Genomic DNA, 17,801 nt, shown 5'->3' on the forward strand with positions numbered 1-17,801 from the left:
TTCCACTCAGCCTGATAAAATACCCTCAGTACCATTTCTGGTCCTGACAATGACTTCTAAAACAAATTTCCTACCTGAAATTAGGGAGCCATAGCATGTATGTATGTATGTATGTATGTATGTATGTATCAATCATCTATCTCTATCTATAGCTCTCTCTCTATCTATAGCTCTCTCTCTCTCTCTCTCTCTCTCTCTCTCTCTCTCTCTCTCTCTCTCTCTGTATGTGTATGTGTGTGTGTGTGTGTGTATATAATATATATATATATATATATATATATATATATAATCTCAGGGTGGTGGTGGTTGTAAAAGTGACTACCTCAGCACCTAGTCTATCTAAGGCTTATGCTATGTTTACAGGATGTGGTCATTCCCAGTTGTAGATCCCCACAAAAATAACATCATATAGCAGGGCCAGAGGACCTGTGGCCCTCCAAGAGGTTGCTGGATGAGAGTTCCAACTCTCCAACCCAAACATCCTCTTGAGGGACGCAGGCTCACCTGTTATATCACATGTCAGGTGTCCAAAGGACTTTGCGTACATAACATTATTCTTTCCATCCCCTTAGTCTTCCCATATGTGGCAAATACCAGCATCCACTTCGGTAGACAGGTGGTTATCACTGGCAAACAGCATGGAAGAAAAGGGTTAGCCCTCCCCCTTATCTCAGCATTGCAGTCCTGATCACATTCAGGGGCCCATGCGATGGCTACTGAGATTACAAAAAAACAAGTAGGGCAACCAGTCAAAGGTTTTCTGGTGTCATATCTAGGCTGCAAACACACTCCCATTTGCTCTGCATCCGATACGCTCCCACTGCTTGTTTGGGAAGCAGCATACACACAAAGTTCACTACGGTTCATAGGTATTGTGTCATTTTTAAAAATGAAATACTGTCCCCGCCCCCCCGCCCCCCCAAACCCAGCTTCAGCCCAAGCTGAGAAAAACAGCCTCATTGAATTTTAAGCCAGTGATGTGTACACAGCCCTTTAGTCTTGTGAGGCATTGTCAACCCCCCCCCCCATTTTGACAGGGGGTGCTAACACAGGAACATAAAGGAAAGCACAGCTTTGGTCTGCCAAAGATCCATCTAGTCAAGGATCCTTTTCTCAAAGTTGCCAACCAGATGCCTGTGAGAAGTCCAAAACCAGGAACTGAGGGCAGCAGTGCTCTCCACATTTGTGATTCACAGCAACTGGTGTTTAGAGGCATACAGCCTCCAACAGTGGAGGGAAAACACAGCCATGGTGGAGGAGCTTGGGGCGGGAGGGAAAATAGCTCATTTGGTTAGAGCGTGGTGCTGATAATGCCAAGGTTGCAGGTTCGATCACCGTATGGGACAGCTGCATTGCAGGGGGTTGGACTAGATAATCAGGGTCCCTTCCAACTCTACAGTTCTACGAAGAGTGGTCCAAGGATGTGGCCACAGCTAAGTGCCGCCCTGAAGCAGGAGCTTCCTCACTCGCACTCTAGTCAAAACGACCTGGAAACTGGAAAACATCCTTTCTCCTTTCTTTTTAACAAAAGATACCACTGCATATGCTTTTACAGCTTCCTTTAAATTTTCCGGCAGGACTGAGCTGTGGCATTTAAAACAAGCTCAGAGTTGAAGTGGCCCCTCTTCTGATAAAGCCCTGGTGAAAGATGCTTTCTCATATTTGGGCTCTACATAATCATGGTTTCTTTTTTAAAAAGAATGTCAACCACAAGGGTTTTTGGAAGCCAACACTGAATGACAACCTGTCCTCTCAGTTGCCCGAGACCCTCCAGCCCAGCCTTCCCTTTCCCCCTGCCCTTTGCTCGCCCAGGTGTATGAGCTTACCTGCTGTTGCCAGGCAGCAGGGCTGCAATCTCTTCTGCAGGGTTTCCTTTCTCTCCCTGACCTGAGGCTGTGAGACGGGAGGAAGGCGGAGAAGCAGGGAGACGCCAGCCGACCTTCCTATAGATGCCTCTTTTCAGCTGCTAGAGTGGCCCCTGCTGACAGGAGGGGAAACTGCGGGACTCTCTCCCAAATTAAAAAGAGGCCTGCTTGAAAAATGAGGTATAAGGGAATAGCTCGGGTGTTTGGCCTCCATTAGAATGTGCCAAAAATGCAATTTGCAAATAAGAGAAACACAAGCTTGTGTCAAGGGAGAAACGTGCTAAGAGGAAGACACACTTGGCAAATCCACACTGTGATCAACTCCCACCCGGAAACCAATGTCCCCACTGTGGAAGGACGTATGGACCCACAATTGGCCTCCACAGTCACTTACGGACTCACTGTTAAAACCATGTTTATGCAAGACAATCTTACTCGGCTACGAGTGATCGCCAAAGAAGAAGACATTAAAAGCACACCACTTCCCTCAAAGAAGCCCAAGAACTGTAGTTTACCCCATTACACAGCTGCAGTTCCCAGGATCCTTTAAATGTACAGTATGGTATGTATGCAGCAGGAAGAAGAAGAAGAAGAAGAAGAAGAAGAAGAAGAAGAAGAAGAAGAAGAAGAAGAAGAAGGCCGGACTAGCTCTTTCCTAGGTCCTGATCTGACATCATCCATAGACTTTTGGGTCAGGAATCTGAGACCCTCGTTCCAACAGAGGATTTCTCCTCTGTCTGTGTGTTTCTGATTTTAGAGTCCTTTAGACATGATATAGGAATTTGCCAGCTGAGTTTCCTGGACTGGAACCCTGCTTCTCCCTCCAAGCGAGTTTGCAACCGTAAGAACTATGTCTATCCTGCAAGACGGCAGAAAATCCCAAATAACCATAGTGCCTCATCCAATAAAGAAAGAAGCAACTGCATGTGCTATGTAACAAATGAAAACTTTATTCCGGGTGTCAAAACATTGTATGTAGTTACGAAACATTTTCTGAAGGTCTCAGGAGGTTTCAAATTGTATGTGTTACTTTATGCTTGTTACTTTGTGTTCAATGAATATCTAAATGGAAATTGCAACCTTTCTCTGTAATTGTCACTTCCTTATGTAAACTATGTTTCTTGGGAGGATGAAGGCCTACTCTGTATCCAATCATCCATGGACTATCTGCTGCAACTGTGAAATCTTGAAATTCTATGGTTAATTATCAGCCACCAGTCATCCTTTCTTCTGTGCACTTGGGAAAAGAAAGGGTCGGCGTGCTCACTCAGTCACCTAGACTATACTTACCTTTTGACATGCCCAGAGGGAACAATCTCCCCACACTCCACCTAACCCCCACCACCCATCCGCAAAGCCCCAGGTAACCCATGGCATACTTTCTTACATGTACATGATGTAGGCCTGGCACAAACGGGGTGGACATGGGAAATGTAAGATCACCACCGAAGGATATAAAAGCAGGGCCTATCTTTTGTTCTGGGTTCTCTCACCTGCCTCTCACAGACGTGGTGCTCGCTTCGGCAGCACATATACTTCACCTGCCTCTCACAGACGTGGAAGGGGAGGGGAAACGCTGTTGCAACAGTACTTCAATAAAGATTGGGTCTACTAACCGCCTTGCTTCAAATACTTTGGCCTCAGGCTCCCTCCATCCCGACTGACAAAGGGCTCTTTGAGCTTCTTTGAGTGCAGGGAGGGTTCTGTTGAGTTCAATCTCTCTCCCGTTCATTGCATTCATCAGACGCAAGGTATAATCTGCAGAGGAGAAGGCAGGCAGGTAGATGGTTACATTGCTCAGTGACATCTGTTAATGATTGCTAAACATAAGAGGCTTTGACATTGAAACAGACCTTTCGGAGAGCATGAAGTTATCTGGAGATTGTGCATTGACTGCCATTCAGAAGGCGTTGAATACTCTTTTGGATACCAGAACTGTCATCTTTTCTGTTATAAAGCACCTCACAAATGGTCTCATGCCATTGAAAAAGTGACTAGATGTACTGAGAAGATAAGCAGAGCAGTTAAACCTGCAATGCAGGCTGTATTTAGGAAGGATAGCTGAAAGCATTGTACCAAGAGGGCATAACAGGCACCGGTTAGTGTCAGGCGTTCTCCTTCTATAGGAGGCTGTGCCAATAGACGCAAAGGTTGCATTTTACTCTCACCTTCCAGTGGAATGTCTAGGGCTGTAGACCTATGTGGAAGTAAGTTCCTTTTAACCCAATGAGGTTTCTGGGTGGGCAGGAATTATCTGGACACACGTTAATTGTGATTAAGTGATTTCCTTTTTCACCAGGTTTTAATGATTTGGAATTGGGTAAAAGAAATTGCTGTCAATGTCAGTTTTTCTAATAGCCAAATAAGCCATCACATGAGTATGCTGAGATTATCTCACAGCCTTTTGCTTTCTTAGAAATGAACAACACCTCACTTTCTGTATCTGCATAGATTTTGTACCTTTATGGACTTATTTCAAAGCTTTGTATTATTGGTTTAGCTTTCACAATATTTAGCCATATGGATGGACCCAGACCCTGCAATCATCGTCTGAAGCCCTTCGTTGTGCGTCAACTCAAGAACAGGGCTTTTCCTGTGGTGGCTCCCTGTGTGTGGAATGCTCTCCCCAGGGAGGTTTGCCTGGCACCTTCATTACATATCTTTAGGCGCCAAGTGAAAATGTTTCTCTTCAATTAGGCACATTCAGCCGATTAACATTCTATGGCTTTTTAAATGTGTTTGTGGGAGGGGGGTTATTGATTTGTTTTTGCTTTATTGTGTATTTTGTGTTCTCATTTTATATTTTCCTGTTGTGAACCAACCTGGGATCTTTGGATGAAGGCCGGCATACAAATCAAGTAAGTAAGTAAGTAAGTAAGTAAGTAAGTAAGTAAATATTATTAATAATAACTTTTTGAATTATTGCTGTAATTAAAATATGCAAACTGATTTATTCTTACTGAGCAAGAACCTGGACCGCATGTCTTTTTCAGCCCACATGGTGGCATCGTTCATCTAAATTTCACTCTAAAAACAAAATAGTTCAGTAGAAAATTCTGCTAGTAGTTCAAAGTTTTCTATAGAGAGCATGACTCTAATAAAACTCTGGCAAGTGTTAACTGGGTGTTCTGAGCCTTCTTTGGTCTCTCAGCACTTATGCTAACAGGTAACGTTGTCCTATCACTTGCTACTGTTTGCTATAGAGGCCAAAAGTATAGTCAATGTACTGATGGAAAAAATCCAGAAAGATAAGTGTGCAAGTTCTCTTGCAGCAAAAACAAGGAGCCTTGTGACAACTTAAAGGCTGACAAATTTAATGTGGGATAAAGCTTTAGTGCATTAAGACCCACTTCATCAAATGCATCAAACTGGAGCTTGAATGTACGCAAAAGAAGCAGAGTGATAAATATATGTGCACTGCAATCTTCAGACCATAAAAGCTATGGAATGCAGTTTGTGATTTCTAGAACATTTCTACTTGGTGAATGCAGGGCTTGCCAATGTGGCACTGTGGGCACCATGGCACTCTCAAGACTTCCTCTGATGCCCATGAAGCCTCTAAGTTTCCTTGGTCATGAAGTGGGGAGGGTGATTACCTTTTTCTCCCTTTAAAAGTAAATAGAGCTGAGGGAGGAAACTGGAAGAGTCACACTCTTTCCCACTTCCTCTTTCAGCTCTGTGTGCTTTTCCAGGCTCTGAAATTCTGCTTTATCAATTCCCCTCGGAAGGCCAACCCAGGGGGATTGGGGAACTATGTTTTCGGCAAGCACAGACAAGCCCTCTTCCAGTAAATGAGACAGAGCCTGGATGGTTTGTTTATCCATGCTGGCAATTAGCACAGCCGCTTGTGCATGTACTTTTCACCCTAGTGTAAAACTGTATTGCACCTATACTGCAGTGATAAAACAAGGCTTTTATTGCCGGTATGGTCAACAGAATCATTGCATATAACAAGTCCACTACATTCCTCTTACATCAGGCATGCAGGTGCAAAACAAGGCCATTTGCTGCTATGGAAATAATTTGGCTTCAAAGCAAGACCTTAAATTGGCTATCAGCCACCTCTCACAGCTGAGCTGACTGAACTCGGCTGCAAGACATGGCTGATGGCCACATTAGCTCTTCCCTCTGTGGCAAATTAATTTCACTTCATATAAGCATTTGCAAGTCATGAATATATACAAGAGAAGCAGAGCTGTGTGTATTCTGAATTCCTGCAGTCACAATATCATATACCACATTTGGTGCCAGGTAAGGAATCTGGTGTGGTTCAGTTTGTGGAAAAAAACAAAACAAACGGGGGGGGGGAGCAAGTTTCTAGATCTTCTGGCTGAAAAATAAGGTTGAAAAGATGCTCAGTGAGATGTTCACAGGATGAGGGGGTTGGTGATCTGAGAGAAAATAGAAGCTGCCTTCCTATAAGGACACAGGAGGCAGTTGCTGTTTACTAACACCATAACTCAGGCTTGCTTTCAAAGAGTGGTAGCATCTTTTCTGGATTCCAGTTGTTGTTCTCCCCCAGCCCTGCTCTGTCTTTTTAGCTGAGGATGCTGGGAACTGAATTTGGGAACTTGTGCAAAGCACATGTTCTGTCACTGAGCTATAATCCCTTCCCAAAGGGGAGTGGGGACCTGGCTCGCTCCCATCTCCCATGTCGTATGTGGTGATACTTTTGGAGCCTCCCAAGAGCCAGGAGTGGGGACTGAATATTCTGCACATCTGCTGGTCATTTCATGCCCAGATAATAGAGGATGCACATCTGACCAACCACTCTGCACTGGGGTGAAATATGCCTTTTGTGAAAGAGCAAAGAAAAAGGAATGAAAGATTTGGCATTTTCCACATCTGCTCTGCAAATCATCCCAGCCCCCCGTCTCTTTAGAGTTTTTTTTTAAAAAGCAGAGATTGCCCTTAAATATTAGGTGGTGCTCAGCTATGAGTCAAAATTAGTAGGCACATTAAAATTAATAGGCAGAGCTTAGTCACATCCATGAATTTCAGGGGGTCTACTTGGAGTTGCGTACCACCCATTGCAGAAGCACAGGCACACATTCAAAGCAAGGTTCCTTGCTATAGGGTGTGCATTTTCTCTCAGATCAGGTTGGTTAACAGTGGGTGGAAGGTGAGCAGGGAGTTGTGCACACCATCCCCTCTAGCAGAGATGTGAGATGACTCACTTGTTTGAATCGCCAGGTCCTTTTGCTAATCTAAATAAATGATGCAACAGGCATGTTTAGCACTATGTGCAGTGTGACAGGTGAGGAGCAAACTGCTTTAGACCCAGGCGGCCCTGTGGTTCATGATTCCAGCTCCAACTTCCAGATTCATACTCGTAGTAAGAATACTGTTACTGCAGTAACATGAACAAGTGGGTTCAACCACCAGGGAACACACTAGTGGGGTTTTGATTTTGCACAGCATCTACACAAGTTTCTAGATACTTCTCTGGAAAATCACTCCTTTAGTCTGCTGCCCCCAGCACGCATGTTCTACTGGCAGCCTGAGAATGCCTATCCACTAAGTTGATTTGACAGCTGGCAATCAGAAAAAGTGCCAGGCCAAAGGAGGTTGGATGGCTGTGATAGTGTCAACAAATTCTGCGCAAGGCAGGTTTCTGCGATAGGAGTTTTCATTAGCCTATTATCAAGGCTTAGCTGGGTTGGTGGACATGCTGGGCTGCTTGAGGGGTTTCTCACCAGCCAGTTGGCCACTGTGAGAACAGGACACTGAACTACATGAGCCTTTGGCCTGATCCAGTAGGACTTAAGTCACTGATCTTCTCACTAGCAAGCATTTTATTAAATAGCCCAACTGTACAATATTGAAGACTACTCTTTCTATAGTAGTTTTTGACCCTTGGATGTTTAAAAACATATGCATTTGTCTTGTGAAGGAAAATGCTAATGAAAAGGTGGTTCAGAAGAAATGATGTCTTGATCTTATAAAAGGAAGAACTGACAGCATTTATAGAAATATTGTCCAAGATTTTACTGCAAACCAATGGGTTTGGTCACAAAAATTATACATATTGTATAATAACCATGTAAAGTACATTATAATAGTGGTATACATTATAAGCCTTTAAAGGTTTTTTTTCCTTTTTAAATATACATCTACTATTGCAACCAACTGTACAAGTCTTTTTACAAATATGTACAACCAGGAATGAAAAAAAATACAAACCATAAATAATGCCCAGTTTTACAGATGAACAAAAAAATGATAATGAAATAAACCAACAGCTTTGATAGCCTGCAGCTGGGGCATTTTGGTCCCTAGAAACCCATTCTAAAAATAGAAATATTTATATATATATATATATTTATATTTATATATATTTTTCCATAGCAGCAATGCTTTCTTCAAGCATTATGGGTACTAAGTCATTGAAGCCCATCATCATTAATTTTTACATTTTTTTTCTTTAAAAAAATCATCTATCTACACATAATTTATTGTCTTCCAAATATGGAAGGAACAAGCAATGCCCCCCATTGTAGAGTCCTGCAAGTGTTGCACTGATGCTTCTGAACAAAGTCCATCTGAAAAATGTGCATACCACACTGACACCATTGTCCTCATAGCAAACTCGCACATACACACAAAAGAAACACACGTGTGAATCAGGAAACACTCTTGTGACAGGAAAAGCTTTGGAGCTCACAAGATCTCAGGGGGGGGAAAGGCACGTTTTCGTAAAATCATCCCCATCGTATCCAGAAAGATCTTCAAGCTAGGCTTTTCAGAACAAACTCTCAAAAAAAGGGGGGAAAGGGGGGATGCACACAGGATGTTGTTCTTAAGCTTACAATCTATGGCAGTCTATGGCAGCAGTAGCTTCTTCCTTCTTTCCTTCTAAAGGCGATAGCACCACTTTGGTGGGTGGGAAGAACTGGAAGTTGAAATGTTTTTGCAAGTTCATTTAAAAGTAGTTAGAATGTGCTCTTCCAAATGAACGGCAGGAACGACGACAACAAAAGCTTCCAGAAAAATAAAATAAAAACGCAGTTGAAATTAAGGCTGCAAAGCTGCCACACAGTGAGAAGATGTGCAAAAAAAAAAAAAAAATCCCTCTCCTTTTTGAAGGTGACCAGACAAACTGGCAGCTCACACAGAAGGCCAACAGAAGGGTCATTATTAAATGGAAAAAAAAGAAAAGAAAAAGTACAAACAGATCACTAGAATAGAAATTCACAAGAAAGAATCCATGGGAGGCGCGTAGGAGAAGCCCAGAAATGCTTCAGCAGCTTCCTTGACGCTGGCAGTGATGAGGATGCTGTCTGAAGACTGGCCAATGGAGTTCGGGACAGGCTCATCTGTAAACTCAGGGTCAAAGTGCCGCAGGTCATTGGGGCCACTCTGAGAAAACAAAAGAAGGTTCTGTTGTTAATGTCGGACTGGGAAGAAATGTTCAGATCTTTCCTTAACTGGGAGTGGGACCTATGTGTTTTCTTGTGTGTGTGTTTTTAAACCAATCTAGGCACTTCATGGGAGGGCAATTACAAAAAACAAAACTGGATCACCCCCCTGAACTCATTCCAAACAAAAATAGAAATCTAATGGGGTGGGTGGGTGTTGGACTGGAGACTGGATTGGCTGCAGCGGTCTTACAGGTCAACATGCACCTCCAAGCTCATAGAGTTCACCTGACCCTATTGCCTCACCTCATACCTGAACTGCATGAGGCAATTCCATCCACTTATGTATAAACTCAAGGCGGCATTTAAAAATTAAGACACCTGCCCGATTGCTTCACATTGAGAACACACTAGAACCTGCTAAAAACTAGCCTGTCATTATTTTTATCTTCAACCCCTGGGTACCCCAGTATTAATAGAAAAGTCTCTCCCATAATTAGAAGACAACACTTACCACATTTGGGTTGAAAGGGGGTGTAATCTTCTTATTAATGAGATCATCCCAGTTAATTAGGGAGAAGAAGATGTGGTTCTTAATCTCCATCTGTTGAGGAAATGGAAATCAGATCAGTTCAGGCAAGAATAATTGGAAAAGACTGTTATCGTCTAGCCAACTTCCGAAACTCCCCCACCCACCCCTCACAACTCGCAGGATTATACTTACAAAGTCCTCCTTTGCACCCAGCCTCTTGGTCCTGTCCTTTTGCAGAAGACCTTCCAAAAGGTGTCTCGCAGAGTTGGTAATATTTGGCTTCAGCTGCAGAGGTTTGTTCAAGATGTTGTCATACATTTCTGCTGTGTTTCTGCTATAGAAAGGGGGCTGGAGAGAGAGAAGGGGAAACAGATTTTTAGTCCTAAGAATCTAACTTACTGTACTACCTGTATCACAATACACTTAGTTTGATACCCATCTTGAGGCACTGGAATGGCTATGACACCTGTAACTACATCTTTCCCCTTCTCATGTCCCACCCACCCAAGGAGCATAAGGCAACTGCTTATATCGGGTCAGACCAATGGTCCATCTAAGTCAGTATTGGCTACATGGCTCTCCAGGGTTTCTCAAGTAGGGAATAATACCCAGGCAGGGATTGAACCCAAGACCTTCTGCATGCAAAGCAGATGATCCATCACTGACCTATGGCCACAAATATGTGCACCGTGTAAGAGATCCACATGCAAAATATTGGCTCCAACTGAAGTTCGCAACATTTATAAATTCAGTGGAACCAAGATTCAGCTCTTTCTTATGCTGGTAACTACTGCAGATGGAAACATGACTGGATTGTGTTTGCAATTAGCCAGTTGCTCACTATTTTTGCTTACCAGTCCATAAAGCATCTCGTACAAAACAGCCCCAAGGCACCACCAGTCAACAGTCCGGTCATAGGGTTGCTTGTGAAGGACTTCGGGGGCAAGGTACTATCGAAAACACAAAGATAGGAAACATTAGAATAAAGTAGCCAGTCTGCATTCTTTTAAATGCTCCACTTAAAAATAACCTTAGTGACCTGATTGAGTGGGGACTGCACTTGTGGATAGATGACCACACCAATCTTTACATCTGTAGAACTTTGTTCTGCAGGAGTCCCTAGATAACTTTTTCTTTTTGCCCTTAAAGGCTTGCATTTGTAACCTCTGGCCTTTCTCTCCCTCCCCCACCCGCTGCAGCTTTGTCAGCAGGGCTCATCAATCAAAGCCTGTCTGACTACTTCACCTAAACAACACAACATGTCCTTTTGTCCCATCTGGGAAATTCCTCTTCTCTCTGCACACTTTGGGCACATACATCACTGCCATGTGGATAAAGAGAGCAGAACCCAGACCTACCTCAGGAGTGCCACAAAATGTGGAAGTTGTGCCATTGTGTTCTATGTTCTCTTTGCAGAGTCCAAAGTCAGTCAAGACAATGTGGCCTTGAGAATCCAGCAAAATGTTCTCTGGCTTCAAGTCCCTAGGGCAAAGGAAGGAAAATACACAGGTGAGCCAATGGCTCTCAACTCTTATGTTTATTATAAGCAATGGGATTTTATCAGGTTTATTTTTTTTTGAAGGGGAGGGTTGTCCCTTTGAAAACAAACGGGTTTGATGGATAGCCCCCAAGCACTTTCTAAAGGTCATTTACCAACAGGATTTAGTCTGTGTGCATGAGAAGCATCTATTTACTGGTTCTAACCCATAACCTGGAAGCAAATCTAAAAATTTTGCGCTGCACTGATCCCAGTGCCCAGAGTCAGTGTCTTGGTTCCACAAGGTTCCTGACCTCCCCTTATTACATATTACAGCCTACTTCCCACAGTTTTCACAGAAACCAGGCACGTGTGCAAACCATCTGCTCTGCTTACCGGTAAACAATATTCAATGAATGCAGGTAACCCAGTGCACTGGCGATTTCAGCAGCATAAAAACGAGCTCTTGGCTCCAGGAAGCATCGTTCCCTCTGGAGATGGTAGAACAACTGCAGGAGACAAGGAAGGAGGGGGAGAAATCTGTTAGCAATCCCAAAACCACTAAAAACAATGCATTTAATTAAGCTCTCTCTCTATATATATAGCTAGAGAGAACAATGGTAGGAAATGGCCTAGTAATCCGCTGGCTGCTTCCTGCTTTGAGAGGCTGGCAAGCAGGAGACCCTGAATCTAGTAACTCCTCCCCAAAACTCCTCTTCATACTTAATAGGAAGAAAGCACTGTCTTATTTGTACACATGGCAGGGCTGGCTTTGTTTTCAGCAAGAAGGAGTTTGAATAATCTTTGGATCAAGCCCTGTGTATCTGTGGACACACACCCCTTATGGTTCTGTGCATTCTTTCTGCTTACCTCTCCACCATTGATGTAGTCTAGGACAAAATACAGCTTGTCTGCAGTCTGGAAGGAGAAGTGGAGTCCCACCAGGAAAGGGTGCTTCACGTTCTTCAGTAGGACGTTGCGTTCAGACATTATGTGTTTCTCCTAAGAGGAAGGGAAGTAGGAAATCATCATTGACTGAGCAGCAGAACAGTAGGACTATTATAATTCGTTTGCTCATTGGCATTTCTCGTGAAATGGGTATAATTCAGTTACGTACCTCCTTCTTTTTCAGGATTGCTTTCTTCTGGAGGACTTTTACTGCATAGAAGTGCTCTTCTGCCTTGTGCCTTGCAAGAAGAACCTGAAATAAACCAAGGCACCCCCTTTGTTTAGGTGTAATCATGATGCAAGGGAACTATCAAGTCGCAACTCAGCTATGTCCTTTCTGCTATCATGAGGCCCATCTACAGAGCAACCCTGCACAACTCAATGGGCTGGCAGTAAAATACCACATATCAACATAATGGGTGGGTGCCACTGCCTTAAGGCAGGGAATGGGACAATACAGCCTTCATTTCCCCTTTGTGCCGTATGATCCATATAGCAAATTTTCTTACATAAATTTTAATGGAACCTTGCTTTTCAAGAATACTCCACCTCACACCCCTTCATAGTCACCAGTTTGCTTCTTATTAAATCCCCCTGGCACTCCCAAGTATTTTGATACCCTTAATATTACAGGCCCATTGACCAAATGAATATGTATGCTTACCTTCCCAAAGCTGCCTTTTCCAATGACCTTCAGGAAATGGAAATCTGATGGTTTAGCATGTGGGTTAGAAGAAGGGCCAAGGTTGATCTGCTGGGATGGACTGGGCTGCAGTGAACAAAGAAGAAAAAGGGGGGAAAATCAAACATTTGTACTGAAATACTTGGGTGCAGATTATTACTTTTTTAAAAACACAGTAAATTGCATTGCATTCTTCTATGGGGGAAAATAATATGCTTGAAAGAGTATGTCAAGTTAAAAATAAGAGTTTTATCTGCTCTAGAGGGAAATGCTAAATCTTTATTGCAAAACACTTCTTTCCAAGTTGCATCACTACAATGTGTCCTGAATGGAAAAACCCATGCCAGATTACCAACGGACAGAACATCTATCTTTAAAACCTGTTGCTATTACTGTCACATTAAAGTCTCAGGATAGGCTGTGCATAACAGAAGCTACTTACTGGAGGAGAAGGATTGGCATTCATAAGTTCAGGCTCTTGAGGCTGGGAGATCTTCAAAATAGATTGAACTTCAGGGCTGAAAGAGATCAAAGCCAGGATAATTAGTACAGCTGAACAAGGTACAGAACATTAAAAACATTTCACCACTAGGGGGCATGGTAACATTCTAGCTGGAAAGTTTCAGGTTGGCAGGCTGCTAAAAACAACTGGCTTACTAGGTTTCAGGGCTAAGATGAAACCGGAGACAGGAACAAACCATTCTGAGCAAAGAGACTTAAGTTTCCTCTGTAATTAAAGGTCAGAGGAGGGAATGAGGGATCAGGAAATCTAAACTAGGTGCCTTTCTCCAGTTTTCTATTCTTCAGCCAAACAGTAAAACTTAGCTGAATGCAATTAATTCAGAACTTGTGATATTTTAAAATCTAGAAAATTTTATTCTGTTTCCTACTATTTTTTACAGCATCTACTCTACCGCTGGTATTTTTTTCTTTTTTGGCATAAGGTGTATCTACTCAAAAGTGAGTCCAAGAAGATTTATTCCCAAGTGCATATAGGGTTGCAGCTTTAATGACACCCGCTTCTACCACACAGGTGTCACTAAAGTTACTTTCTAGTAAGTATACTTAGGAGTATAAGTCCCACTGAAATTTCTGAAATTTACATCTGCGTAAGCATGCATGATACTGTAAAAAAATAATTAACAAAAAAAACTGCAAAAAAATAATAATTTCAACAATCTCTCACTGAAAGGAGTTATATAATTTCTCATTCTCTGTTAAATTTTAGAACGAATTTCCACGCATTTCCCAGGCAATTTCTGCAGAAGAGAGTAAGAAAAAAACACAGCCCACAAAAAAATACTTACTGTTTGCATGCGTAGGAGTTGGTGGCTATCTTCTGAATGAAGTCATTCAGCCCCATTCGTCTCTGTTTCATGAAAGCTGCAAACAATCACAAGAGAGAAGGGGGTTGTTACAGAATAATTCCCCATCTTCCTTCCTTTCCTTTATTTAATTAACGCACACACACGCCCTCTCCATCCCTTGAATGCAACAAGAGAGCCTCGCTTCTACAACACGGTTACAATCAGGAGGGCGCACGCTGTTTTATGCTCTTTTTCTCTATCGCTATCTCCTCCTCGTCGTTCCCACTCACCGATCAGTATTGCCACCATCCCTCTCATCTTGGAATAAGTTAGCGTGGATCCCGAAGCTTCGGCTTTGACCGTCATTGCGGACTTTCTAGGTTTCTCAGTGTTGGAAAGAATAATAATCCAAGCAAATGCGCGAGGTATAAGAGTGGATGCGCGAGCGCCCTTCCAGGCAGCTAGCTGTGGCTTGTTGCTCGCTCTGCTTCCGAGTTAGGGAATTAGGAGCGGGGGTAAAGCGCGCAGTGTCAAGACAGTTCACCCTGTTGAGTCAGCTCGCGTCTGCCGCTCCGCCGCTCGCCCCGGGGCTTTATATAGGCGCGGCCTCGGCGACAGCCCAGGCGGAGAGGAAGGAGGGGCGGAGCCAGATGGGAACAATGAGGAAGAGTCTCGCTCTCCCCCCGCCCCAGGCGCCCGGAGCTGCCGGGAGACATGCAGGCCTGGCGCCCGGCCCTTCCCTTCCCCATGACATGTTCCCCTCCCTTGACGTTAGAAAGGAGTCTCGCAAGCCGGCTGGAGAGGAAGAAGCCCGCCAGCTACCACGCACCAGTCCCCCCCTTTTTATCCTTTTTCACCCTCAGCAAATTGCAGTGGGATTAATTGGCAGCAGTTCTAGAGAGGGAAAGACAATGCAACAAAGCTCTGGGGTTGCAAACAAACCTTGGAGAGATGCCAGCCTTATTTTTATGTACTGGTTTATTGCACGGCAGAATTAGAACTCCGCTCTTTGCCTTGCGAAGGCGCTCAGGGCACTTGCTGCGTCCTCGTGGGGGCCCCTCCCCGCACTCGTCCACCCGTGTGAGTTAAAGAGATGTGCCCAGGAGGTCGCTGCCCCTCGAAAGTTAGCACCAATTAGGCTTGGCCAGCAGCCTTTTTTGTGCGTGTCCTTTAAATGTACCTGCCTTGTTCCTCAAGGCCAGCATAACGCGCAAAGGAAGTCCCATTTTTGCCACTCTTTACACTTCCACAGAGAGACCCGCCGCGGGATAGGATAGCCTTGGTTTTTTCCAGACACCCCCAGGTCCGAGATGGACCTCATCCAAGGATCGATTTGTTCCAGAGATAAGAACAAAGGCATTTCCGTTGCGACACTCAGCCCTGTCTCCCACAAGAGGCGCCGAGGGCGGGGGGGGGGGATTGGGAGAGCCATCTCCAGGTCGTTCCCCCCCTCCCAACCTGATAATCGGAAGGTACAGCCCCTGGACGTGGAATTTCCATTTTTAATCTATTATGGTTAAATCCACACCGAGAGGGATGCCCTTCGCGACCTTACTTAGACCCCGGAAACTTACTTTTTTATATAAAAAGTATCCGTACAGTTATTATATAAAGCAGTAACCGAGGGCGTCCTTGAACATATTTAGAATGATCTGTGAATCAGTGGACAACCACAGCTAATCCACACACACACACACACACACACACACACACACACACACACGGAATTAGACATCGGGGTTTCCCGAGAGCTGTGACTCCCAGGCAGGCCGGGGCATCCTTAGACGTTCAGCCCTGCCCTCCTCCTTAACATTAATCCGGCGGCATTCCCTCCAACATTAGCTATTTATGGCACACCTACATAGGAAGAAATCTCCTTAATCTAAGGCAATGAGAGCAAAGCAGGAATCCCATTGGGTCGGAAGCTCCTGTGCCTCTGGATTCCTCCATCAAGGCAGGCAGAAACTTTTCCTACTCTTGAGAAAATACGCCTTGCGGATCTGAGCCTCAGAGAGCAGACAGGGCTGCTTTTGAGGAGTCTCTGAACTTCTTCTGTCTGTTTCCACCCTCCCTTCCCTCCTTTGCCCTTTTCTTTATAAAACCACCTCAAAGCAACTCCACTGTCGTTCAGACTGCGAAACAGAAACCGCTGGAGTCACACGGTTCCTGCTTTTACCAGATGGTATTTATTAATCGCCAGAGAGCGTCGCGGCGGGACAGGGCTGTCCAGGGGCTGCCTTGGCTGGCAAGCGCCGGGAGGCTCCAACCACGCGGCTCCAAAGGAATCCTGGGCCGAAGGGAGGCGTCCGGGGGCGGCTGTCAGTCAAGCAGGAGCTCATAGCAGGGAGGAGAGAGAGTCTCTCTCTCTTCACCCTGCAAGCAGCCCGAATGCAAGGAAGGGAGAGAGACGCAAGCAGAGCTTTCTTACCCAGATCCCGGCCAGAAGCCCCGGTCTTTTGCGTTCCCTGCAACACCGGCGGTTCCTTCTCCGTCTCACATCTGCAGATGTTGAGTTTATGGCAGCCTCCCCACCCCCAGCTCCAAGTATGTGAAGCAAAGGGAACCGGAGAGAGCCCCCCAGAGAGGATCGCTCCGCTCGATCTAAAGGAGAACCTCTGACGTCTGGGGTGAAGGCCGATAAGCAATGGCCTTTCCGTAGGGAGGCAGGGAGTGACTTGGGGGGGGGGCTCTTGTTTCCTGCCGCTGCTTCCTCAGTCTCACAAGCAAGCGCCCCTTCCAGGCGAGACCCCAGAAACCGATTGGCCGGGAAAGCGCCTTAAAAATATTGGGCGTGTGTGCGTGTGTAATAATAATGTTTAAAAACGAAAGAGAAATGCTATCTCATGGAATGAGATGATGGAAATCTCCACATTTGCAAAAGCAACAGGGAGAGAAAGAGGAAGGTGGGGGGGGGAGCTGACTCAGGCTGCAACGATTTCTTTTTCTTTTTCTTCATTTGCACAATTGTTTGAGAACACTCTGTGCCCGGATGGCGCGTTTATTTATTTATGCCTGTCTCCGCAGCAGCGTTGGGGAACACGTGAGGCGTGTTTATGAATGGAGTTGGCCGGGACGCCGCCCACCGGTGACCTGAAGCACCGGCGGCGGCACGCAACGGACGGCAGTCATAACATATTGCGGGGAGGGGAACCGGGCGCGGAGAGCGAGCGGCGAGCTTGGGGCTGAGACCACCTCCCACGTCGCGGCGAAAGGGGGGCACTGCCTTCCGACCCGATTGTTGTTACATTCCACCCCACTGATAAATGCAACACGAATCAATTCAACACCCCCCCCGCAAAATAATATTAATAATTATTATTATTCACCTTTGGGCACCGGGAGGGAGGCAAGCTTCTGATCAAGAGCTCGCCTGCTTATTTAGCTCATTATTATTTTTTAAGTAGTAGCCTTCCCATCGTTCCCCTGCAATATATTAAAAAGTCACAACCTTCTCCTTTCTCTTTTCCTATCACTTAAATGTAATATCTGCGATGCAAGAGCCTCAGCGAACGGACAGGCCTGCAAGTGCAATCCAGGCAGGATGACTCGGGAGGAAGCCAGCCCACCCACCAGTCCAAGGGGACTTTGGTGCAGGAATAAAACTGCAAGCACATTTGCTAAAGCTAAGCAGG

General features: G+C 44.9%; 1 protein-coding gene across 4 annotated transcripts in view; it reads right to left on the minus strand.

Annotated features, from left to right (window-relative positions):
- Positions 1-7,828: 7,828 nt before the first annotated feature.
- SGK1 (serum/glucocorticoid regulated kinase 1) overlaps positions 7,829-17,801 on the minus strand; it is a 74,570-nt gene continuing 64,597 nt past the window's right edge. For 2 of the 4 annotated variants that reach the window (XM_081187724.1, XM_081187727.1), the window contains 11 exons: positions 14,170-14,245; positions 13,305-13,380; positions 12,845-12,949; positions 12,350-12,433; positions 12,103-12,234; positions 11,629-11,741; positions 11,114-11,237; positions 10,610-10,705; positions 9,948-10,103; positions 9,738-9,827; positions 7,829-9,224 (listed from right to left, as the gene is read on the minus strand). In XM_081187724.1, the coding sequence (XP_081043850.1) occupies positions 9,057-9,224; positions 9,738-9,827; positions 9,948-10,103; positions 10,610-10,705; positions 11,114-11,237; positions 11,629-11,741; positions 12,103-12,234; positions 12,350-12,433; positions 12,845-12,949; positions 13,305-13,380; positions 14,170-14,245 (1,220 nt within the window). In that variant the 3' untranslated portion in view covers positions 7,829-9,056. Of the gene's footprint in view, positions 9,225-9,737; positions 9,828-9,947; positions 10,104-10,609; positions 10,706-11,113; positions 11,238-11,628; positions 11,742-12,102; positions 12,235-12,349; positions 12,434-12,844; positions 12,950-13,304; positions 13,381-14,169; positions 14,246-14,459; positions 14,749-16,597; positions 16,729-17,801 lie in introns of those variants that run through there. The other 2 variants (XM_081187726.1, XM_081187725.1) reach the window with 2 other exon arrangements.

Source organism: Podarcis bocagei (assembly GCF_964188305.1).
Source record: "Podarcis bocagei genome assembly, chromosome: 3".
Lineage (NCBI taxonomy): Eukaryota > Metazoa > Chordata > Lepidosauria > Squamata > Lacertidae > Podarcis > Podarcis bocagei.